This window comes from Delphinus delphis, unplaced genomic scaffold (assembly GCF_949987515.2).
Source record: "Delphinus delphis unplaced genomic scaffold, mDelDel1.2 scaffold_189, whole genome shotgun sequence".
Classification (NCBI taxonomy): Eukaryota; Metazoa; Chordata; class Mammalia; order Artiodactyla; family Delphinidae; genus Delphinus; species Delphinus delphis.
In genome coordinates, this window is record NW_027192810.1 from 302,160 (window position 1) to 328,705 (window position 26,546).

Here is a 26,546-nt window from a genome sequence, read left to right on the forward strand (position 1 = left end):
ATTGCATTGAATCTGTAGATTGCTTTGGGTAGTAGAGTCATTTTCACAATGTTGATTCTTCCAATCCAAGAGCATGGTATATCTCTCCATCTGTTTGTATCATCTTTAATTTCTTTCATCAGTGTCTTATACTTTTCAACATACAGGTCTTTTGTCTCCTTGGGTAGGTTTATTCCTAGGTATTTTATTCTTTTTGTTGTAATGGGAGTGTTTCCTTAATTTCTTTCAGATTTTTCATCATTAGTGTATAGGAATGCAAGAGATTTGTGTGCATTAATTTTGTAACCTGCTACTTTACCAAATTCATTGCTTAGCTCTAGTAGTTCTCTGGTAGCGTCTTTAGCATTCTCTATGTATAGTGTCATGTTTTCTGCAAACAGTGTCAGCTTTACTTCTTCTCTTCCATTTTGGATTCCTTTTATTTCTTTTTCTTCTGTGACTGCTGTGGGTAAAACTTCCAAAACTATATTGAATAACAGTGGTGAGAGTGGACAACCTTGTCTTGTTCGTGATGTTAGAGGAAATGGTTTCAGTTCTTCACTACTGAGAATGATGGTGGCTGTGGGTCTGTCATATATGGCCTTTATTATGTTGCGGTAAGTTACCTCTATGCCTACTTTCTGCAGGATTTTTATCATAAATGGGTGTTGAATTTTGTCAAAAGCTTTTTCTGGATCTATTGAGATGATCATAAGGATTTTCTCCTTCAGTTTGTTAATATGGTGTATCACACTGAGTGATTTGTTTATATTGAACAATCCTTGCATTCTTGGGATAAACCACACTTGATCATGCTGTATGATCCTTTTCTGTTTGCTAGTATTTTGTTGAGGATATTTGCATCTATGTTCATCAGTGATATTGGCCTGTAGTTTTCTTTCTTTGTGACACTTTATCTGGTTTTGGTATCAGGGTGATGGTGGCCTTGTAGAATGAGTTTGGGAGTGTTCCTCCCTCGGCTATATTTTGGAAGAATTTGAGAAGGATAGGTGTTAGCTCTGCTCTAAATGTTTGATACAATTCACCTGTGAAGCCATCTGCTCCTGGACTTTTGTTTGTTGGAAGATTTTTAATCACTGTTTCAATTTCAGTGCTTGTGATTGGTCTGTTTATATTTTCTATTTCTTGCTGGTTTGGTCTTAGAAGGTTGTGCTTTTCTAAGAATTTGTCCATTTCTTCCAGGTTGTCCATTTTATTGACATATAGTTGCTTGTAGTAATCTCTCATGATCTTTTTTATTTCTGCAGTGTCAGTTGTTACTTCTCCTTTTTCATTTCTAATTCTATTGATTTGAGTCTTCTCCCTTTTTTCCTTGATGAGTCTGGCTAATGGTTTATCAATTTTGTTTATCTTCTCAAAAACCACCTTTTAGTTTTATTGATCTTTGCTATTGTTTTGCTTCATTTCTTTTTCATTTATTTCAGATCTGATCCTTATGATTTCTTTCCTTCTGCTAACTTTGGGGTTTTTTGTTCTTCGTTCTCTAATTGCTTTGGGTATAAGTTTAGGTTCTTTATTTGAGATGTTTCTTGTTTCTTGTGGGAAGATTGTATTGCCATAATTTCCCTCTTAGAACTGCATTTGCTGCATCCCATAGGTTTTGGGTCGTCGTGTTTTCATTGTCATCTGTTTCTAGGTATTTTTTGACTTCTTCTTTGATTTTTTCAGTGATCTCTTCGTTATTAAGTAGTGTAGATTTTAGCCTCCATGTGTGTGTATTTTTTACAGATATTTCCTGTAACTGATATCTAGCCTCATAGCATTGTGGTCAGAAAACATACTTGATATGCTTTCAATTTTCTTAAATTTACCAAGGCTTGATTTGTGACCCAAGATATGATCTATCTTGGAGAATGTTCCATGAGCACTTGAGAAGAATGTGTATTCTGTTGGTTTTGGATGGAATGTCCTATAAATATTAATTAAGTCCATCTTGTTTAATGTATCATTTAAAGCTTGTGTTTCCTTATTTACTTTCATTTTGGATGATCTGTCCATTGGTGAAAGTGGGGTGTTATAGTCCCCTACTCTGATTGTGTTACTGTCGATTTCCCCTTTTATGGCTGTTAGCATTTGCCTTATGTATTGAGGTGCTCCTACGTTGGGTGCATAAATATTCACAATTGTTATATCTTCTTCTTGGATTGATCCCTTGATCATTATGTAGTGTCCTTCTTTGTTTGCTGTAATAGGCTTTATTTTAAGTCTATTTTATATGATATGAGAATTGCTACTCCTGCTTTCTTTGGATTTCCATTTGCATGGAATATCTTTTTCCATCTCCTCACTTTCAGTCTGTATGTGTCCCTAGGTCTGAAGTGTGTCTCTTGTAGACAGCAAATGTACGGGTCTTGTTTTTCTATCCATTTAGCCAGTCTACGTCTTTTGGTTGGAGCATTCAATCCATTTACATTTAAGGCAGTTATCGATATGTGTTCCTATTACCATTTTCTTAATCGTTTTGGGTTTGCTATTGTAGGTCTTTTTCTTCTCTTGTGTTTCCTGCTAAAGAAGTTCCTTTAGCATTTGCTGCAAAGCTGCTTTGGTGGTGTTGAAATCTCTTAGCTTTTGCTTCTCTGTAAAGGTTTTATTTTCTCTGTTGAATTTGAATGAGATCCTTGCTTGGCAGAGTAATCTTGGTTGTAGGTTTTTCCTTCATCACTTTAAATATGTCCTGCCACTCCCTTCTGGCTTGCAGAGTTGCTGCTGAAAGATCAGCTGTTAACCTTATGGGATTCCCTTGTAGGTTATTTGTTGGTTTTCCCTTGCTGCTTTTAATATTTTTTCTTTGTATTTAATTTTTGATACTTTGATTAATGTGTCTTTGTGTGTGTCTCCTTGGATTTATCCTGTGGGACTCTCTGCACTTAATGGACTTGACAATTTCTTTTCCCATATTAGTGAAGATTTCAACTATAATCCCTTCAAATATATTCTGAATCCCTTTCTTTTTCTCTTCTTCTCCTGGGACCCCTATACTTCAAATGTTGGTGCATTTAATATTGTCCCAGAGGTCTCTGAGACTGTCCTCAATTCTTTTCAGTCTTTTTTCTTTATTCTGTTCTCCAGTAGTTATTTCCACTATTTTATCTTCCAGGTCACTTATCCGTTCTTCTGCCCCAGTTACTCTGGTATTGATTCCTTCTAGAGAATATTTAATTTATTTATTGTGTTGTCCATCAGTGTTTATTTGCTCTTTAGTTCTTCTAGGTCTTTCTTATACATTTCTTGTATTTTCTCCATTCTATTTCTAACATTTTGGATCATCTTTACTATCATTACTTTGAATTCTTTTTCAGGTATACTGCCTATTTCCTCTTCATTTGTTAGGTCTGGTGGGTTTTTACCTTGCTCCTTCATCTGCTGTTTGTTTCTTTGTCTTCTAATTTTGCTTAACTTACTGTGTTTGGGGTCTCCTTTTTTGCATGCTGCAGGTTCGTAGTTCCCATTGTTTTTGGTGTCTGCCCCAGTGGCTAAGGTTGTTTCAGTGGGTTTTGTAGGCTTCCTGATGGAGGGAACTAGTGCCTGTGTTCTGGAGGATAAGGCTGGAACTGTTCTTTCTCGTGGGCAGGACCACGTCTGGTGGTGTGTTTCGGAGTGTCTGTGAACTTACTATGATCTCAGGCAGTCTCTCCGCTAGTTGGTAGGGTTGTGTTCCTGTTTTGCTAGTTGTTTGCCATAGTGTGTCCAGCACTGTAGCTTGCTGGTCCTTGAGTGGAGCTGGGTCTTAGCATTGAGATGGAGATCTCTGGGAGATTTTTCATCTTTCGATATTACATGGAACCAGGAGGTCTCTGGTGGACCAACGTCCTGAATTCAGCTCTCCCACCTCAGAGGCACAGACCTGATACTCGGCTGGAGCACCAAGACCCTGTCAGCCACACAGCACAGAAGAAAACGGAGACAATAAGAAAGTAAAAGAAAAATAAATAAATAAATAAAATAAAGTTATTAAAATAAAAAGTATAAAAAATTAAAAAGTAATAAAAAAGAAAGAATAGAAAAACTAAACCAAAAAACAAATCCACCAATGATAACAATTGCTAAAAACTATACTTAAAAAAAAAAAAAAAGACAGAACCCTAGGACATATGGTAAAAGCAAAGCTATACATACAAAACCACACAAATAAGCATACACATACACACTCACAAAAAGAGAAAAAGGAACAAAATATATATATCATTGCTCCCAAAATCCACCGCCTCAATTTTGGGATAATTCGTTGTCTATTCAGGTATTCCACAGATGCAGGGTACATCGAGTTGATTGTGGATATTTAATGCACTGCTCCTGAGGCTGCTGGGAGAGATTTCCCTTTCTCTTCTTTGTTCACACATCTCCTGGGGTTTGGCTTTGGATTTGGCCCCATCTCTGCTTGTAGGCCGCCTGAAGGCATCTGTTCTTCACTCAGACAGGACGAGGTTAAACTTGCAGCTGATTAGGTAGCTCTGACTCACTCAGACAGGGGAGAGGAAGAGGTACAGAATGCGGGGCAAGCCTGGAGCAGCAGAGGTCAGCGGGATCCCTATAATTGCACCAGCCTGAGGCGTGCCGTGTGTTCTCCCAGGGAGGTTGGCCCTTGATCATGGGACCCTGGCAGTGGTGGACTGTACAGGCTCCCAGGAAGGGAGGTGTGGATAATGACCTGTGCTTGCACACTGGATCCTTGATGGCTGAAGCAGCAACCTTAGTGTCTCATGCTCATCTCCCACACCCATCTCTGGAGCTCATTTAGGTGGTGCTCTGAATCCCCTCTCCTCGTGCACCCCAAAACAATGGTCTCTTCCCTCTTAGGAAGGTCCCAACTTTTTCCCAGATACCCTCCCAGCTAGCTGTGGCACACTAGCCCCCTTTTCAAGCTGTGTTCATGCAGCCAACCCCAGTCCTCTCCCTGGGGTCTTACCTCCGAAGCTGGAGCCTCAGCTCCCAGCCGCCACCTGGCCCAGCAGGTGAGCAGACAAGCCTCTCGGGCTGGTGAGTGCTGGTCGGCACCGATCCTCTGTGTGGGAATCTCTCCGCTTTGCCCTCTGCACCCCTGTTGCTGTGCTCTCCTCTGTGGCTCCAAAGCTTCCCCCCACCACCACCCCCCATCTCCACCAGTGAAGGGGCTTTCTAGTGTGTGGAAACTTTTCCTACTTAACAGCTCCCTCCCACTGGTGCAGGCCCCGTCCCTATTCTTTTGTCTCTGTTTTTTCTTTTTTCTTTTGCCCTACCCAGGTAAGTGGGGAGTTTCTTGCCTTTTGGGAGGTCTGCAGTCTTCTGCCAGTGTTCAGCAGGTGTTCTGTAGGAGTTGTTCCATGTGTAGATGTATTTCTGATGTATTTGTGGAGAGGAAGGCAATCTCCATGTCTCACTCCTCCACCATCTTGAAGCTGCCTCTCTCTGGTCTATATTTTAGTTGCTCACTCATCTTGGAAATTGTGTGTGCTGGATTTATAATTAACTTGTGAATGAATGTCACTTTTTGCCTTAGAGTTCAGTAGGAACATACGATTTTCCCCTAACCTTTGATATGTCTAATACATTCTCATGCAATTCAAGTGCCTTGTTTCTGTGTCTCCATCACTATTCCTTCAGAACTACGTTCCCCACACCTTTCTTTTGATCTGACCAATTCTGTTTCACTCTCTGAACTTGCCTCTGTCAAGACACAGGTGAGTAACCCTCAAGTGCCATCAACCAGGCCACCCCCCCTCGTTCATACACATTCCATGATTCGCTCCTAAATAAACATGTTTCTGAAACAAACAATAAATTGTAGTGAGTGGTCATTGTATAAAGAGCATTAGAAAAGATACTCTACAAGGAGAACCAATAGAAAAGAATACTCAATTCCTCAATTAAGTTTGTAACCCAATTAGGCACTGAGAGGACTGGGGAGGACTGATCACAGCAGGATCCTGGGGGAAGAGAATTAAGCCAATTTCAAAGGAGGTTAAAACTGGACTGAAATAGGATTTTGCCACTCACCTCAAATCATACACATTTTTCTGACTTTTGAGAATTTAGTTGCATACAACATATGTGGTAAGAAAGTTTTGATCTTGGTTAATTTATTTTCATTATCCAACACTTTGTAATAGACGTGGTTGTTTTCAATTAATCCATACCGTAAAGTGTAGGAAGACCCAACTTTCAATTGCTTTGATGTACCAATTCCTACCCCAAGCTAGTGTTTTCAAAGATCAAATTCTATTCTCTTTACCTTTCAACTAGTCCATTTACATCGGAAAGATGTTGAGAATTTTAGGAAAATACTTTGAAGCACACATTTTATATATAATTTCAAAATTATTATTATTAATTTAAAATTATTTATATAATTTAAAAATTAGTTTAAAACTGGGTGGTAACCACTTTAGCTAACATATATTAATATTTAACATAGGAGTAAATGTTTCTAGAGAATGTAATTGATATTTGGCTATTTATATATTGTAGAATACAAAAGGATTTACAGTTTAAATAGTATTTCAAATGCCAAAGAATAAAAAACAGAATTGAGACAGTTCTGTTTCGCTTTATGAAATAATTATTTAGATACAGCAGATTTCAGAGCATATTACTTGAAATTAATCAGTAAGTGAGGTCTAAAGAAAGCAGTTTTGTTTTACAACTTCCTGATCCCACAAGACCATGGGTGACAACACTCAGGGGTGACCACATGTCTCCCTCCACAGATGCAGAGGATCCCCGCACCTTCCACTCCTTCCAGCTGAGAAAAGGCTTTAGGAATCATGTGTTTTGTCTAGGGATATGGAGCTCTCAGAATTATTAATTACAGGGAGAGAGCAAAAGACAGAACCAATTCCGTAAATTCCAGCGTGCTTGGATGGAGAGAACAAGTGCCTGGATGCACACCTAAAGAAAACCGAGAGCACAGGATGCACTTCACCTCTGTGGAGGGCCCCACTCTCTGTGTGCATAGCTTTCATCAGTCACACAGCAAACCCACAGGAAGTCCCCCACTTCCTCTGCAGGGGAAGCTCACAGACAGACTGCTCTCTAGTAACTAAGAGGCAAGGCGCGCTATGTAAAAAACAGAACTGTACTTTTTTTTTAAAGAGCAGTGAAGCACTAAAGTTAGTAAAATCGACACAATTTAGCAGAGTTAAACATGTGTCTGTGACCTAATCAGTTTCAATCTATGCCTCTAAAACATATCTTGACATCAGTCTCTTATAAATGGTATAAATACAATAGAATAACTTAAAATAAACTTCTCACCTCATCCATTTGATGATTTTGGCATGAGATGGTATTAAACAGCTGCAGTTTGATTACACATGCAAAAGTCTAATTTTTGTCATAGTGGAGAGAACAGGAGGTATAAAGTCGAACAGACCTACGTTCATACCATGGCTCTTACCCTTTATCAATTTTTGGTCTGAAGCAAGTTAACTCCTATAAACATCATTTTCTTATCAGTTAAATATGAATTATAATAGTTACTTTAAAGGGTTATTATAAGAATCACATAAGATAATGCAGTAAAAGAACAGGTGCACAGTACATAGGTAATTAATTCTAGTTTCCTGAATCCCTTTTATGGTGGTTACTTTAGGCTCTTATGAAAGAGACACACATCATCTCAAAAACGAACCAGTCCCTAAGTAAACTTATGATAAAGAGTCACCAATTCCAAGAGTACATGATGTCATTACTGAGGGCTAGGCTTCAACTGCTTCCCAACAATCTTACCACCAAATTAATTTATTATATTTTCTATCTTCTAGACACTTCACTGGCAACAAGGAAATGAGAAGGTGTGAAATTTAAATCAATCTATTTCCCCTGTGAGTTTCCAAGCTGTAACATCAGGTGTTTTAAAATCACCCAGTTCATCAGGTTTTCTGCTTATTATTGGTTCAGAGCTCATGAAACATAGAAAATCACTATAATTTTACACACATGAATATCTGCCTTGAATTATTCCAGCTGGAATCTTAATACACAAAGTAATGTTGTTGGTGTTTGGTCACCGTTGATAGTATAGAATACTTTTTGTCCAGGTTTTCTTTGGCATTATCAATATAACAGAGAATTCAGTAATATACGTCCTGGAAATAAGAACTAGAAAGATCTAACATATTATCCCAGATCACAGCTTAGTCATGCCAAAAAAAGCATTGCAAAAATAATGAGAAGATATTTTGAGGGCACTGTTTTTCTTAATTATTTCTCACTTTATTTCTCTTAACCTCTTTTCATTTTTCTTCATTGTATTCACTACTGGCTAATCATGTTAGCTAATCACAGTTAATGAACTACCAGCTCAGTCCACCAGGGCTCTTCAAGTGCCCCAGCCTGATGGAAGTCTCTGCTCTTAAAAAAAAAAAAAAAAAAAAAAAGAAGCTGGGAAAACCTGTTTTATGACATTATCCTTAAGAGCATCTTTACTCTTATGAAAGTGAACAGAATAGCTATATTTCTGAAAAGCACCAGATAATTTATAAAACGAAGTTCTCAACCAATTTATATCCTTATTTATCCTCCAGGAGGAATAAACTTTCATGTATGATGCAGGGCTGCTTCTTTTAAAAAAGGAAGTCATTTTATACTTGGAAAAGTTCTCAAAAATCAACAGATTCTTTGATTTTACAGAGAAGAACACTATGTCCCAGATAGCCTGAGTATGTTGTTACAAACTGACCAGAAACTGACCTGGGCCTGAAACTCAGGAAGCAGCCGTCTCATTTTCTACTCAGACCCCACTCCAGAAAACACACTTCTTGGTGGTAATTTCTAACACTAAGTTATTTTCAAAGGTAGAGTTAGGAGAATGTATAAATACATTTTAAAAATGGTTTTATAACCAAAAAAGCAATTGCTAACCACAATTACTATTTCATATAAGTGTTTCCTATTTTTACAGGAAGTGCATTTTGGTGCAAGAAAAAAAGGCACAAAATGTGGCTTCTTTAGTAACAGAATAAGAAAGTTTCTGTGGAAATTAAACAGACACTAACTAATGTTTCATCTGCCAAAGCAACTTAAGAATATTATTTGGTTTTAGAAAAGCCCTGGCACATCTTATAAAAAATCATATCCACGTGACTCTTAGTGCAACCAGGCCCATCTCTATACAACACCTGAGCAGCCGCTGTTTCCTGATGGAGCCAGCACTTGTGGGCCCAGCTCTCCGGCAGGACATGGAACAACATGGATGCTGAGGAGTTTGTGCCCAGTGCCACTTCCAGGCTGATTTCCTTCACAAAGTCTAAATGAAAGAAAACCCCCTCCCACCTGACTGGAGTCCCCTGCAGGCTGAGAAACATGGCCACCTAGCTGGCTGGGCAGATGGAAAGATAAAGCAGAGGCAAATAAGAGAGGAAAGGGAGCTGACATCCTAATTAAATCTTACCTGCTGAGCAGCATCTGAATATTTTTTCGGAGTTTCTAAAACAGCAGATTGAGACTCTGGGTTGAAAAGGAAGAAGACAGGCAATATGTTAAAGAGCAAATTTTCCCATTTCTCTGATCACAAAATGAAACTAACTGTAATATACCTTCAACCATAATAAGCACAAAAACACCCAGGCTACCTTTCATAATAAGCATCCAAACACCCAGGTTATACCTCCGTGTTATGAGGACATGACTGCTTTTGAGTACATGTAACACACAAAATGACACACCCATGTCATTAGGTATTTTTTAAATTAGATTATCTCTACACCCTTCTTTACACATCAGTCATGATTATTTGTCTCAACTCCTAGTTTCTACTTTGTGCCATGAAGTATCTGCCAAGACATTCACTGTATTATTCACTTAAGTCTGTACAGTGACAGAAGCCAACTCCCCAGTCTGGAAGGGTGGGATCTTGGTTGCCTTACCTGACTATTGACAACTGACCTTCCACTCTCAGTGAGAGGTAATGAGTGCTCACCAAGAGGCAATGAGTAATTGTCATTTGAGAACCTACGGGACTGAAAATTCTTCATGCTGGAAAACCTAAGGGGTAACCAAGGCCATGTTTTCTTTTGTTTTCTAAGCTAGGGGATACTTTCCTCTAAGTGAAGCCTGCACGGGAGTTACATAAAAACCTAAGAGAGCTTCCAGGAATCCCCAGCGCTCTGTGGATGGGAGTCTGAGAACGACTCCCCTTGCCCATCCTGGGCATCTGTGGTGAGGAACCGAGGCCCCGACACAGTGGCTGGTGGTGAGACAAAGATGAGTCTGTCACCTGACCTTCACGCTGCCCCCTGCCCCCGACTGGCATGCAGACCAGACACCTGACAGCACACAGCTGTCGCTCTGAGGGATACTTCAGACCTTCCCAATTCAGCAGCATTTTAGTATGTGACATGTATGTGACAATGCATAGAAAAAATAAAAGGCAGTCGTGGTTTAAATCGTACAACATATTGCTAAACTAAATTGAAAGTTCTCATTTCACTTGGATTAAAGCACCGTCTCCACCTGGGCCCACGGACCTCCTTCCACCTGCCTACACCCCAACCTCTCTGGCTCCACACCCGCTCACAGGGCTCTGGCCACACTGGCCTTCCTGACACCCTGTAACACGCCAGCCCCACTCTGGCCACAGGATGTCCAATGGGGGCAGGGCGAGAATGTCTGCCCCCGCCCCCACCCGCTCCGGGGAGCACCCCCGTGGCCCCACCCCCACCCGCTCCCAAGAGCACTCTGCGACCCCGCCCCCACCCGCTCCCGGGAGCACCCTGTTCCCTCTCTCTCTCCACAGTGTGGGTTCTCTAAGGAAAGCCTGCAGAATTCACTTGTTTGCCGACTTCACTCTCCCTCCGACTAAGTCAAACACTGTGAAGAAAGACTTCGTAGATTCTTTCTTAATGAATCCCCAGCATCCACAACAGTGCCCGGTGCACCGCAGATGTTTAAAATATGTGTTGAGTAGTTGTGGGAGGAGATGAAAGGAGAGATCAAAGAATGAAGAAACCATGGAAGCGAAGCAGGAGCCCCAGGAAAGTGGACGCTGGGCCTGCACCTGAGCTGAGAGAACATCTTTCAGGACAAAATCACTGAGAACAGCAATGACATAATCACTCACCAACACGTGTCACTGTGGCAACAGAATATTAACAATGCAGGCCTTTTCCCAAATACTGCATTTCACTAAGTTAATCAAAACGTTTGTCTCTTACACTGACAAATTTCTACTCTGAACACAACACCAGAGTTGGCCAGTTTTGAAGAAAGAGCTTTAACATCAAAGCGAGGACAGTTAATATTAAAGCAAATCCAGAGTCTTGAATGCCTTTTGCTTTCTGCTGGTTTTCGTCACCTCCAAATCCTCCCAAACACAGGAGACTTGAGACAAAGTCCTGGGGCTTTGTACAGACTAGAACATTTTCTCTTCCTGTCTTTCTATGTAGATGGTGCAGGAAGAGCCCACAGGGTCTCCTGGGGGTGTCACGAATAGTTCTTTCCCTTAGAGACGCACGCAGGGTTTCCCAGCTTTTGTCTATAGCCCTAGACCTCGTGACCTGCCCAAAAAAGCAAACTTCTGGCTCTGATGGTAAAAAGAATGTGTACACCTCACCAGAACAATGAACTAGAAAGACTTATCAATATTGCAATGTTTTGATCACCTACACCTAAACTTTGAGTTTCTCTCTATCTAATTCAACGGCTACCTGAATTGAGTTCATTCTCCCACCCTCACCTCTTTCACTACACTTACTTCCTTGAATCAGTGTGTCATGACATCTAGGAGAAATTTATACGTCAAAATATTCTCTTCAAAATCATAAGCTGTAGTACAGGAGTTCTAGAGGGTCAAGATGTTAAGGTGAAAGAAATGTATAGAATAACTATAAAGCAAGGGGAAAATGAATGAGAATAATCAAGAGAAGAAAGAAAAATAAATGTCAAGGAGAAAGAAAATAGGGGAGAATAAAAGTAAGAAAGAGAAAAAAGAAGGAAGGGAAAGAGAAAGAGTAAAGAGAAGCATGAAAAATCGCAAAAAGCGCTGCCCGTAGAGGGAAGCCAGGGCCCGGGCTGCGCCCAGTGAGCTGCCTCTGAGCACCGGCCGAGTCGGGAGCCCGTGGGCAGGCAGGTAAGAAGCCCACTGGGTTCCAGCATCCTCAGAGCGACGACCCCTTGTGCAAACCCCCGGGCCCTCACCCCGACATCCTCCCCGCAGGGCCTGGAGCTTTCGGGAGCCCCTCCTCCTCAGCCCCGCGTCTGAAGACAGTCCAGACAGCCCCCTTCATCAACAGGACAGCTGCTTTCGGAGTGACCCAGGGAAGCTCTCAAGGGCACATCTTAACTGCCAACTCCTCCACTCACCTGCCCTAAGGATTAAGAAACTAGACTGGTTTTAAAATATTACTGTGAAGCAAAGTAGGAGAAATAACCTTCCTGACAAAACTTCAAATGTTCCATGTTTTTAAAGTTACCTCACAAACAGTTCTGGACTCCCCACAATTCCAAATATGTTCTAGAAATGATCTCTCTATCATCACAAGTAAGCCTATGACTTATAAAACAAAACATACGTGGATGAGTTTTACATTTGTAGAGGGGACAGCAAGAAAAATAAGCAGGACATGACACTCTGGTAAGAAGGGAAAGTAAATCAAATCACCCCTTTAAATATACAAAATATGCCTTCTGAAAAATGAACTAAGAAATCTCTAAAAACTTACATTTTAGTGAGAAATGCACTTATATAAAATAACTAAATTATGCTTCTTTAATTCTATACATCAATTTGATTCAAATCTAGTCAATTTAATTGAAAGAGAATTCATTAAATTTCATTTAAATAGAATGACTTACGATTAGTGGCCTAACAAATGGTAGATGTCTTTACTTCTGGTATACCCTGTCCTTCCACAAATGAAGATGGGGTTATACATGTAATTTTCCTAAAAGGAGTCAACACTATTCTGCATATTTGATTATTTAATAGTCTGGATCTGCCCGTCATTGCCAACAAAGGTTATCCACACATGGGCGTTAGCTTGCACATATAAGGGGGAAATGCAGGCTGATCAAAATAAAACTTAACATGGAGAATCATTTCCAGGAGACACAGTTGATCTCTTCTAGAGCATTTTATTCCTTGAGAGACGAATGCCATCAAACATCCCCCGGCCCCTTACAGAATCTCTGCTTTACCTCAAGTGAACATGTGTTAACACACTGGGACAGACCTGGAAATAGGGTGAGGATGCTGTTATTTGCATTTCATCCCACAGAATCTCCTTTATTAAGAACCAGTAGAAAGCCTTCTTTTGGATACTAGAGGACAGCAAAGCTGTCCTTCTGGGACTGTTGCTTTTCATTTCACAGACACACAAGGCGTGATACAGACTTGTTTCCACTTCCCTTCTACCTTAAACCCAAGGCATAAATTTCAACTACCTTTAAAAACTGCCAAGTCCTTCTGAAATACACTTCAGGATGCTAGTTCACCCTAGCCTCATTTTATTGCCCCATCCTAAATTCCTTTCAGTTTAATCTGTTTTCCTTTGTAATCCTCTTGTACACCTCACATATTCATAAGCTGCTCAGATCATTTTTTTGAAGCCAAGGTGGGTTACCATTCTTTCAGCCAGCATGTAAACAGATATTTTAAGATTTCTACACAAAAAGCTTGTCATGTTTCTAACAGCTCTCCTTCCATATTTTCCTCCAGGATTTCTTGTATCCAGAACTGCCTTTCTAAAATAAGTCCTCCATTCACTCTCTTGATCATTCACATTTTTAAAGGAAGATAAGGGCCTTGATTTTCCAAAGACACACCAAGAATGATCAAGTCTCTGTTCACACCTAGACATCTTGACCCTGTTCTTCACACATTCAAAACTAAAGTTAATTCTCTCTTTGTGTAAATCTATCGAATAACTTTTGGAGCTTGGTAGTGAGCCCCTAAAACGGTCCTCAAGCTGTTTCAGCACACCGCGTTCCATCAGATACTTGCATTCATATGCTGAGTAGATATTTTATTTATTTTTATCTTTTTCAACAAAAGGTCTTCATCTTTTCACTCAAATATTTAAGTATATAATAGGTGTCCAAAGGTCTTGAAATGTCAGGAGTCTACACAGAAGACAGATATGTAGAGACAGAAAAATTACATATCTAAATAATCCACATGATAGAGATATGAATAAAATGCCACGGGGCTCTAGAAGAAAGAACCACTGTGGCAGGGAGGTGGGTTGTATCAAATAAGTAAAGGAAAATGAAGAGAGTAAAGAGAAAGAGAAAACAAGGTAAGTAAAAAGTTTTCTTCTTATTACAATTTCTGCCACAAACTTCTGGAGCAAGCACATTGCTTCCCAACTTCCTTCCAGCCTTGTCCTTCCAGGAAACATTCTACAGACTTCAGACAGTCAGGCTCCACTGTGAAGGCAATGTAGACAGGCTGCAGGGAACAGGCTGGGAGCCGAAGATTCCCAGGAATCCACAGCCCTCGAGGCTTCACCGCAGCCTCTTCACTCAGACTCACATAGCAGAGGGCCCGTTTCTACATCAATAGGTGAAGTTGGAGAAAAACCCGTTTCACAAAATGGATCATGGAAAAACAAAAGTGAGTTTTCCGAGAAAGGCAGCACCACGAATCTGAATTAGCCAGACATGTGGAGTAGTAACCAGTGTGGAGAAGAGCCAAAAGGGGAAAAAAAAGAAAAACCAAGTTGGCAATTTTTTAAGATGGAACCACAAGTCTTTCTTCTTCAAAAAGAAAAAAAGTCATTGAGCTCTTTAAGTCAAAACTGAAAGGGACCAGATGCTGCAAACAGTGATTTTAGCCTTGACACCCTTGCACCAATCACAGTCAAGTGCACTGGAAATAGTTTATCACTTTTAATAATCACATTATCGAAGACTACAATTCATACCTATTTTTTTTAAAACAGTAGACTCGATGCACAGTTTTTACTACATTATCTACATTCTCACTCTTACAACTGACTGCTTGCCTACGACAGGGAAAGTGAATGCCCCAGAATGAGAATGCCCCATGGATTCACAGCAAGAAAAGTTTAGAAGGGCCATTAGACAATTTGGACAAAACAGCTGTTGGGCTGTTGGGTTTAAAACAGATCAATTGGAGAAAAACAAGTCACTACATTAAACTATTTTCTACTTACCTCCATCATCCTCTTCAAGAAGGCATATTTTAAAAGGAGACAAGTTGTTATATTAAAAATTGCTGCTCTGGCATTTTGCAAGCTACATCAAATAATGAAGAAAAAACTAGGTTACAAACTTCCTGACATCAATTCCGACTATCATCTCCTACCAAACTAAAATTCAGATGATCACTAATTAACTTTCCATCTAGTGTTCCTCCAGTATACAATAAAATCAGTAACATAAAATGTTTCAGTTAAAATTGAGAGAAGTAGACACACTAGGGAAGAAAAAAATGAAAACATCATCCTAATCAATGATGTAAAACACAGATAAGAACAACTGTTAAAATAACTCATTGAAATTGACTGATTCTACTATATCTACACCTAGTTATTTCCTAACCAGTAAGTAATTTTTAACATAAACAAATAAAATAGTGTATTTAATGTGATCATTATTTTAGTTATATGCTTTTCCTTTTAAAACTAAATTTGCTTTTATGTGCTTGTTTTTTTCATGTGTTATTATGTCAGCAACCCCCTCATCTCTGAAGGTCTACCTTGGCCCTTGATCAACTGTTCTCTGCACCACAGGAATCTCAGAGCCCTACACAGAACACATGTCCTACATTGCATCTCTTGTATGTGGTTCATTTCAGGGAGTATAGTCCACCAAGTAAACACTAAGCAGTGTTTCAAAAGCATCAGACAGTGAAAGGGGGACATGCAGCATTAGGTGTGGGCCCCCATTAAGTGCCTCAGTGCAAAGAAGAAACAGGTAAATGCATCGCTCCAGGACTGGGAGAAAAACAGAGGTTATAAGCACTAGGCCCCTCTGCATACCTTTGGGCAGGAGCCTAGAATAAAGTCCCTGACAGTGTGGGTCATTGTTGGCTTTAAAGGGAGCTCATGAGTTAGATAATGATAAACAACCAAATTCCATAAAAACATTGTTACAAAAATAGGATTCTTAATTCAATACAATAAATACAAAGTGCTTTCCTAGCTTCAGGCTCCATATAAAGCTGACATTAATCTCATGTTACCTTCAAAATACTTCAAAAATAACACAAAATATTTTAGGATGACACAAGAGACCAAGAGAAAAAAAACCAAAAGGAAATATTTTTTAGAAAAATATTACATCTGAACACTGAACAATTTTTTTAATTACTTAAAATTTAGATTTAGTAAAACATGTTTCTCTATTTTGCCTCTGTCAGTTATCTCTGAAGGCAAAGAAAAAAAGGAAGAAAAGTTCAAAGAAAGCAGTAAGGGAAGAGACAGGGGAAAGAGGTATGGTGGCCACCACCTTTGAAGCCAGTAGGCAGAAAGTTCCTTTCCGAGCTCTCAGCCCATGCGGAGTGTGCAGCTTCCCCCAGGTTGGTGGCCACAGCAGGACCCCGAAGCAGTGGTTCCCGGACTTTATATACACTGTGGTAACTGGACAACCCAGGGTCCCGTTCCCCAGAACTCAGCAGCCTTGAAGATGGGGCATAAGAATTTTCAATTTAACAAGCTTCCCAGTGATTTAGCTTGAGTTATATGCAGATTATAATCTAAGAAATACCTGAAGGGAAATCCAGACTCAATACCCAGTAGGTACTGCACAGTTATTCGATGTTACTTTCAGAATATTCACTCTTCCCGGGGCCCTACCTGTGTCAGCATCCTTGGGCCTGTGTTCTTCATCAAGAGGTTTAGACGGTGGCCAAGCAGCTGGGACTCTCCTGGGAAACTGCCCTTCTATATAATCCAGTGAGTGTGTAGGTTGACTAACTGCAGCCCAGGTGTAAAGTTGATCTTGCTATATTTCAAAAAAAAAAAAATAATAAGCTATTTTAATTCAATCATGAAAAAAATGGAGTCTTCTTGATTGATATTTGCAACATCATTTCTATCATAAACATACGTGTGGTGTGCATATATATACAAGCAAACATCCATAAAACATTAAACAGCATTTAATACAAGTCAGTGTAGATTCATCACATAAACATTCCTTCTCACGGTCTTTTCATTTCCATAACCATACCTGTTGCAAATTCTATTCTATGGTAAGATTTAAGTCTCTGTCTTTGGGGGTAGGAGGCCATGTGGGCCTACATGTAATTACAAGGTCAGAAAACCCACTCAATCACAGAGCTCCCTGATGAGGCATCTTCAATGCACTGGAATACGATGTCCCTTTGAAATCTGTTTAAACACTTGTGGCAAGGTCAGAGAACAGGCAGTGCTGGGCATGAAGGACCATAACAGCTTCCTCACCTTCAAGAGTAGGAAGCCCAGGAAACTGATTATCATGGTTCCAGGTTGGGGACTGTTTGGGAGACAAACTATGAAAAAAAAAAGGTAAATGAACCTGCCAAGAAAAAAAGAACTGGGCAGGGATCTGGCAAAGAAAGCTCTTCCCAGCTGCAGACCAACAGAATCCAGACAGAATGAGAAGCAGGCTCATAACTACACCTCGTGCCAGGAAGCCAAGTGGGAACCTCACAAAAGACGCCACACCAAGGCCCGTGAACACCTTGCGAAACTGCCCGCTAGGATTTCAGGGTCACAGCTGCTTCAGGACGCAGGCTCGCAATGTACACAAGCCCTGAGTTCTCTTCGTGACGTCTTCCTTCCTTACAGGTATATTTCCCTAAACCTTTTGATCAACATAAAAAGTAAAGCCGAGAGAATAACAAAAAACATGCTGCAACCACCATGCTGAAATTGTGACCTTGAGTGAATGGATGGAGAGGCACTGATATTTCTGTAATTTGTTTAACAAGTTAATTTAAGAACTCCATAAAATATTCTTCAGTGTCAACAGTAAAATACAATGTATAGATCATTTAGTTTAAACTTCACCTTTAGGGACAGTCACTGGCCCTAACTGAGAACTCAGATTCCTGGGTCAGTGATATTGAATTGGAAGGGTCCCGATGCAGACCTGGCCAGCATTTCAGCCAGTCACATCTTTCAAGTATTCATACCTTGATTGACACCAGAGACTTTGCTATTTGGCCTACTGAATATTAAAAGTAGCTTTTCCAGCACTGTTGACAATAGCCAAATCATGGAAACAACCTAAATGTCCATCAACGGATGAATGGATAAAGAAGATGTGGTACATATATACAATGGAATATTACTCAGCCATAAAAAGCAACGAAATAATGCCATTTGCAGCAACAAGGACAGACCTAGAGATTATCATACTAAGTGAAGAAAGTCAGAAAGATAAAGACAAATATCATATATCACTTATATGTGGAATCTAAATCTAAATGAACTTATCTATGAAACAGAAACAGACTCATAGACAAAGAGAACACACTTGTGGTTGCCAAGGGGGAGGGGAGTGGGGGAGGGATGGATTGGGAGTTTGGGGTTGGTAGATGCAAACTATTACATTTAGAATGGATAAACAACAGGGTCCTACGGTATAGCACAGGGAACTATACTGAATATCCTGTGATAAACTATAATGGAAACTAATATAAAAAAATGTCTATATGTGTATAACTGACTCACATTGCTGTACAGCAGAGATGGGCACAACACTGTAAATCAACAATACTTTAGTTAAAAAAAAAGTAGCTTTTCATTCGCAAAATGAGTGGTTTAATTAGCGTGATATTAGAAATGAGCTCTCATTGGTAAAATAAAGGAATTCAATGAATATGGACCAGCAGAAACATCAGACATCATTCTTACAAGAACAAGGTAAGACATGGGCAAGGGGCGAGGTCAAGTCTCGATGCCCTGACGGTGCTGCATCCAGCGCTGGTCTAGGAAGCAACTCCCAGGCTGTCGGCAACCACTCGGCACAGAATCCTGCCGTCCTCGTGTCCATATCACCTGAACCTTCCATGTAAGGAGCAGTCAAGCACTCGCTGACAGGGGAGCAAGAGGTATGTTTCCTAAAAGGGGAACTCTGACTTAGCGTCACCATCCTAATAGTAAACCCACTCAGCCTTGGACTTCATCTGCTCCATATAAAAGAGGCAGCACCAGCAGCTAGGGGGACAAATGTTTGCACTCAGGATTTCATCGCTCACTGAAAAACGAAGCTTGCTACAAGCACTCTGCAAATGCCAGAACAGCCCGGCCAGTCCTTCAGTCTTTCAGCCCCACCCCAGGACTGGAATACATTACAGCTCTGTGATGACAAAACCTCTCCTTCATCGTGTGGCTCCACGAGGAGAGAAGAAGCAAACACAAAGCTCTTGCATGGCTCTTTAACATCTACAGAATCAGATGTCAACTCTTTGACCTGTCATTTAAGTTTTTCTATATTCCTCCCATTCATCCTCCCAGATTCATCTCCCCGCATTTCCTAAATCAAGCTCCACTCCACTAGAAGGTCCCACTTAGCCTCCCCACCCATGGAATCTAACCGATGATTAAGTCTAGCTGGGGTATGCCCTCCCCACTCCCAAGTCACAGCTCCGACAGGACGCCGGCCACCCCTTATGTTGACAGCTACCAGCACGTGATCCAGATCAGTGACCGAACACGGTCTTGAATGTAGCTCGTCACCCCTCAACTGCCTGAACTCCTTCAGCACATGAGATGTGTACACAAGTTCTGTAAATCTCCCCAAGCACTTGAGAATATTAAGACGACTCCATAAAAGCCACTTAATGTCTACTGAATTAACGAATTTGTCAGATAAAAGGAGAAAACAAAAGAGATGGTTTGTCAACATGAGCAGCAGCTGGAGCTAGGGATCTCATTTTCTTCATCTGCTTATTAACAAGGTACCAGAAGGGTATTTCGTGTGCATCAAATGGAAAACAAAGGTATCAAGTGATCCATTATATCTAAACCTATTCACAACTATACCATATAAAGAAACATATGGAGCAGATAAAACTCCTAGGATATAATCACTGCTGTACCCCAGACAAATCTCTTAACTTTATGAGGCCTCAGTGTTCTCACCAGTAATTCAGGAAAACTGCCTGCTCTTGTCTTTTTCGCAGGACTGGAGTGAGACGGGTGCAAACACTATGTGGAAAGAGCTATGAAAACCACATGGTGTGATTCAAGTATAAGCACCACGACTACTACTTGTTTTGATTTTTTTAATCTATGTTTCATTAGAATAATCACACATTTCCTGTATTTTAAAAAGTCCTTTTAGAGGAATTAAATATTGTCATCAAATGTACACAACACCATGTGGTTGTTGAACCAGCACGAAATCTTTGCTATATTTTGAGAATCTAGGTGAGCAAAGTGTAGTCGGCAAAGTTCCCTTGGCATTTGTGCTGATTGTCACTAAGTTTTGAATTCAATTAACAACTGCCCTGTGGCATTTCCTCAACCATCCACCCATGTCTTTTTCTCTGTTGTATTTCTGTTTAACCTTTCAGACATGTTATGTGTTATTTTCCCAAGTAGAATATGCAAGCTTCCTGCCACCAGTCACCAACCACATCCTATACCCCTTGTTTTCCGCTGGTTTTATTCTGTATACATAACAGACACAATGAGTATTAAGGAATTGGAAGAGTCAAGATCAATAAAAGTGTCTTTTAACAAATTACACCATAGTTTTATATGAGTTAAAACAGGAACACTTTTCCCTGACACTACTCCACCGCCTTAAATTCTTAAAGTCTGTTTTTATTTTTGTTGAACTGGATCATTTATTCCTATTAAAGAAAACAAATACATGCTTTCAACCTTAGGCAGATCAGAATATGTAAAATCACAACCTGAAAGTGGCATAAACAGGCCACAACCTAGTGATCCCAAAAAAGAAAACAGTTTCTTTCAGCAGATATTTCCCCATCTTTTAACTGGCCTATAAATGATGACCCCCCAAATAATTCAGAGCTGCAATTCACAAAGAGTTTATTTTAGAGGGCCCACTAGAAAATTGTAGCAACTGAAGTGAGGCGTTCTAAGAGTGCTTTGTTGAAACTGCTGTAGTCAAGATGAGGATTTGGTTGTCACCTTATGATAATATTTAGTAACGTTTCTGTTAACCGTGCCTTCGCTCTGTGCATGGGGGAGGATCTAGATTACTCCCTGAGAGGTGTGGCCACCCTTCCTATGACACTCCTAGGACGTGTCAGTGCGTGGCCATGGGCTGCCCTGCATGTGGGAACAATCCTAGTCTGGGCTCTTCACCTCCTCAGGTCTCAGCACTGCCTCAGCTCCACTGTCTGTCTTTCAAGGCCAAAAGGTGTCTATTTGAGTGGTAAATACAGTCCGTGTATCCCAGACATCCCAGCAAGTGCATTCTCCTAACAAACATCGAAAGTTTGACTGAGGGCAACAAAAGTAGAAAATTGCCACGAAGTACGGCACACGACCATTTCTTTACATGCACGCTATTCATCCCTGGAGTACAGAGAAAAATCTGTGTCAGGCCAGCAGACAGCTCTCAGCCTGCACCTGGTCACACTAGCCTCAAGAACTGCTCCAGCCAGCTGAGCCTGGGCGTGACCACTAAGAACAATACAGCAGGCCCTCAGAGAGTACACGGAGGGTGTGTCCATCCCCTTCCATAGCACTCTCAGGAGAAGGGTTCTGAGGATCAAAGGTCTCATCTTGGAACTTCACAGCTTCATTTGAGGAATTAAATACCTGGATGGTACTGAGTTTATTTGTGCTTTGTTAATGCCATGGACGCGATGTGTTTTTTGTTCTGGCTATTGGAAAATCTGAAATAGGTATATGGCCCACATGCCACGTGTTTTCCAGTTCCAGAATGTATGCTTCTGATTAGCCTCATTCCTACCTCCATTTACGTTCCCCCCCGCAGCTTAGTTTTGTCTTTTTTTTTTCTTTTCTGCACTCATGGCTGAATTTTACTATTTTACCATATCTTACTTTTCTTACTAATCATTGTAAATACTATTTGGAATAAGGTGGTGATGAACACATTATTAATGTTAGGGGATTGATGGAAAATCCATTTATCTACTTTAACTCATTTGAACATTTTATGACCGGAAGGATAAAACAGTAGATGCACTGAGAGTAGACTGAACTGTACTCACAGTATTTTGGTTTGCATTGATCATTTAATCGTTAAAAAACAACAGCAAACTATACAGATTCGTTTTGAAAAAGGGGAGATAAAAAACAATAAATAATCAATACTATACACAACAGCATCCACTGGGTGTAATATTTTCTAATCCTTCTTTTAATATATTCTACAGCTGTAATCATACTGCACATGATTTCATACTAACATAGTGTAGACTTTGTAAACTATTGCATCATTTTCAAACTGATAATTTACATTTTTGCCACAATCATGACACAGTTAATATTATACTGTAGCCATTTAATCAGCTCTTGACAGAACATGTGAATGTGACTTCCCAAAGCACCCCTGGTTCATAATTAAATAAGAAATTACAACCCTGGAAGAGGACACTGACCCTTGAACAATGTGGGTTTGAATTGAGAGGGTGCACTTACATGGGGTTATAAATACTGCCATGCTCCACGGTCTGTGTCTGATTGAAACTGCACATAGACAGGAACCACAGATATGGGGCCGGGAAGATCCCACATGCCACAGAGCAGCTGGGCCCGTGAGCCATGGCCGCTGAGCCTGTGCGTCTGGAGCCTGTCCTCCGCAACGGGAGAGGCCACAACAGTGAGAGGCCCGCGTACCGCAAAAAAAAAAAAAAAAGAAGACCTAAATAGACATTTCTCCAAAGAAGACATACAGATGGCCAATGGGCACATGAAAAGATGCTCCACATCACTAATCATTAGAGAAATGCAAATCAAAACTACAATGAGGTACCACCTCACACCAGTCAGAACGGCCATCATCAGAAAGTCTGCAAATAACAAATGCTGGAGAAGGTGTGGAGAAAAGGGAAACCGCCTGCACTCTTGATGGGAATGTAAGTTGTGCAGCCACTTTGGAGAACAGTATGGAGGTTCCTTAAAAAACTACAAACAGAATTATCATATGATCCTGCAATCCCACTGCTGAACATATATCCGGAGAAAACTCTAATTCAAAACGATACATGCACTCCTATGTTCAGAGCAGCACTATTTACAACAGCCAAGAAATGGAAGCAACCTAAGTGTCCATCAACAGATGAATGGATAAAGAAGATGTGGTAACATATACAATGGAATATTATTCAGCCATAAAAAGGAATGAAATAATGCTGTTTGCAGCAACATCAATGAACCTACAGATGATCATACTAAGTGAAGTAAGTCAGAAAGAGAAAGACAAATATCATATGATGTCACTTTCATATGGAATCTAAAAAATGATAAAAATGAACTTATTTACAAAACAGAAACGACTCACAGACATAGAAGGCCGACTCACAGTTACTACGCAGTGGGAGGGATAAATTAAATTTTGGGGGTAAACAGATACACACTACTGTAATACACAGTACTATATATATAGATAACCAACAAGAACATACTGTATAGCACAGGGAATCAAATTCAATATTCTGTAATAACCTGTAACGTAAAAGAATCTTAAGAAAAATATACGCATGTGTGTATATAAAACACTTTGCTGTATACTAGAAATTAACACAACACTGTAAATCAAATATACTTCAATTAAAAATTCATTAATTTTTAAGAAATTAAAATATTGATCCCTTTGGAACCAGCAATTCTACTTATAGAAGTTTTCCCTAAGGGTAAAATAAATCAGTAATGTGTAAAAAATATTTATATACTACTATATATTTATTTCAGTGTTATTTATGTTTAAAAAAGAGAGAGACATCTACGCGTGGAACAACTCCTACGGAGCACCTACTGAACGCTGGCAGAAGACCTCAGACCTCCCAAAAGGCAAGGAACCCCCCACGTACCTGGTTAGGGCAAAAGAAAAAAATAAACAGAGACAAAAGGATAGGGACGGGTCCTGCACCAGCGGGAGGGAACTGTGAAGGAGGAAAAGTGTCCACACACTAGGAAGCCCCTTCGCGGGCAGAGGCTGCGGGTGGCGGAGTGCGGGAGTTTCGGAGCCGCGGAGGAGAGCACAGCAACAGGGGTGCGGAGGGCAAAGGGGAGATTCCAGCGCAGAGGATCGCGGCCGACCGGCACTCACCAGCAGAGAGGCTTGTCTGTTTGCCCGACGGGGCGGGTGGGGCTGCGAGCTGCGGCTCGGGCTTCGGTCGGATCCCAGGGAGAGGACTGAGGTTGGCGGCGTGAACACAGCCTGCAGGGCGTTAGTGCACCGTGGCTAGCTGGGAGGGAGTCCGGGGAAAAGTCTGGACCTGCCGAAGAGGCAAGAGACTTTTTCTTCCCTCTTTGTTTCCTGGTGCACGAGGAGAGGGGATTAAGAACGCTGCTTAAGAGAGCTCCAGAGACGGGCGCGAGCCGCGGCTAAAAGTGCGGAGCCCAGAGACAGACATGAGACACTAAGGCCGCTGCTGCCGCCACCAAGAAGCCTGTGTGCGAACACAGGTCACTATCCACACCCCCTTCCGGGGAGCCTGTGGAGCCCGCCACTGCCAGGGTCCCGGGATCCAGGCACAACTCCCCCGGGAGAACGCACGGCGCGCCTCAGGCTAGCAACGACAAGCCGGCCTCTGCCGCGCAGGCCCGCCCCGCACTCCGAGACCCTCCCTACCCCCCCGGCCTGAGTGAGCCAGAGCCTCCGAATCAGCGGCTCCTTTAACCCCGTCCTGTCTGAGCAAAGAACAGATGCCCTCCGGCAACCTACACGCACAGGCGGGGCCAAATCCAAAGCTGAGCCCCTGGGAGCTGTGTGAACAAAGAAGAGAAAGGGAAATCTCTCCCAGCAGCCTCAGAAGCAGCGGATTAAAGCTCCACAATCAACTTGATGTACCCTGCATCTCAGGAATACATGAATAGACAACGAATCATCCCAAATTAAGGAGCGGTGTGGATAAAAGGCTCTTGGTGCTGCAGCCAGGAGTTAGTGCTGTGCCTCTGAGGTGGGAGAGCCAACTTCAGGACACTGGTCCACAAGAGGCCTCCCAGCTGCACATAATATCAAACGGTGAAAATCTCCCAGAGATCTACATCTCGACGCCAGCACCCAGCTTCACTCAACAACCAGCAAGCTACAGTGTTGGACATCCTATGCCAAACAACTAGCAAGACAGGAACACAACCCCACCCATTAGCACAGAGGCTGCCCAAAATCATAATAAGTCTACAGACACCCCAAAACACACCACCAGACGTGGACCTGCCCACCAGAAAGACAAGATCCAGCCTTAATCACCAGAACACAGGCACTAGTCCCCTCCACCAGGAAGCCTACACAACCCACTGAACCAACCTTAGCCACTGGGGACAGACACAAAAAACAACAGGAACTACGAACCTTCAGCCTGCAAAAAGGAGACCCCAAACACAGTAAGATAAACAAAATGAAAAGACAGAAAAAGACACAGCAGATGAAGGAGCAAGATAAAAACCCACCAGACCTAACAAATGAAGAGGAAATTGGCAGGCTACCTGAAAAACAATTCAGAATAATGATAGTAAAGATGATCCAAAATCTTGGAAATAGAATAGACAAAATGCAAGAATCAGTTAACAAGGACCTAGAAGAACTAAAGATGAAACAAACAATGATGAACAACACAATAAATGAAATGAAAAATACTCTAGATGGGATCAATAGCAGAATAACTGAGGCAGAAGAATGGATAAGTGACCTGGAAGATAAAATAGTGGAAATAACTAATGCAGAGCAGAATAAAGAAAAAAGAATGAAAAGAACTGAGGACAGTCTCAGAGACCTCTGGGACAACATTCAATGCACCAACATTCGAATTATAGGGGTTCCAGAAGAAGAAGAGAGAAAGAAAGGAACTGAGAAAATATTTGAAGAGATTATAGTTGAAAACTTCCCTAATATGGGAAAGGAAATAGTTAATCAAGTCCAGGAAGCACAGAGAGTCCCATACAGGATAAATCCAAGGAGAAATACGCCAAGACACATATTAATCAAACTGTCAAAAATTAAATACAAAGAAAGCATATTAAAAGCAGCAAGGGAAAAACAACAAATAACACACAAGGGAATCCCCAAAAGGTTAACAGCTGATCTTTCAGCAGAAACTCTGCAAGCCAGAAGGGAGTGGCAGGACATATTGAAAGTGATGAAGGAGAAAAACCTGCAACCAAGATTACTCTACCCAGCAAGGATCTCATTCAGATTTGATGGAGAAATTAAAACCTTTACAGACAAGCAAAAGCTGAGAGAGTTCAGCACCACCAAACCAGCTCTACAACAACTGCTAAAGGAACTTCTCTAGGCAAGAAATACAAAAGAAGGAAAAGACCTACAATAACGAACCCAAAACAATTAAGAAAATGGGAATGGGAACATACATATCGATAATTACCTTAAATGTAAATGCTCCCACCAAAAGACACAGATTGGCTGAATGGATACAAAAACAAGACGCATATATTTGCTGTCTACAAGAGACCCACTTCAGACCTAGAGACACATACAGACTGAAAGTAAGG

General features: G+C 41.0%; 1 protein-coding gene across 1 annotated transcript in view; it reads right to left on the reverse strand.

Annotated features, from left to right (window-relative positions):
- The window catches only part of LOC132419366 (formin-2-like), a 312,831-nt gene that overhangs the window by 210,597 nt on the left and 75,688 nt on the right, over positions 1-26,546 (reverse strand). Inside the window, exons 3-4 of the mRNA XM_060003288.1 lie at positions 16,734-16,881; positions 9,368-9,423 (exon numbers count right to left, since the gene is read on the reverse strand). Of these exons, the coding sequence (XP_059859271.1) occupies positions 9,368-9,423; positions 16,734-16,881 (204 nt within the window). The remainder of the gene's footprint in view (positions 1-9,367; positions 9,424-16,733; positions 16,882-26,546) is intronic.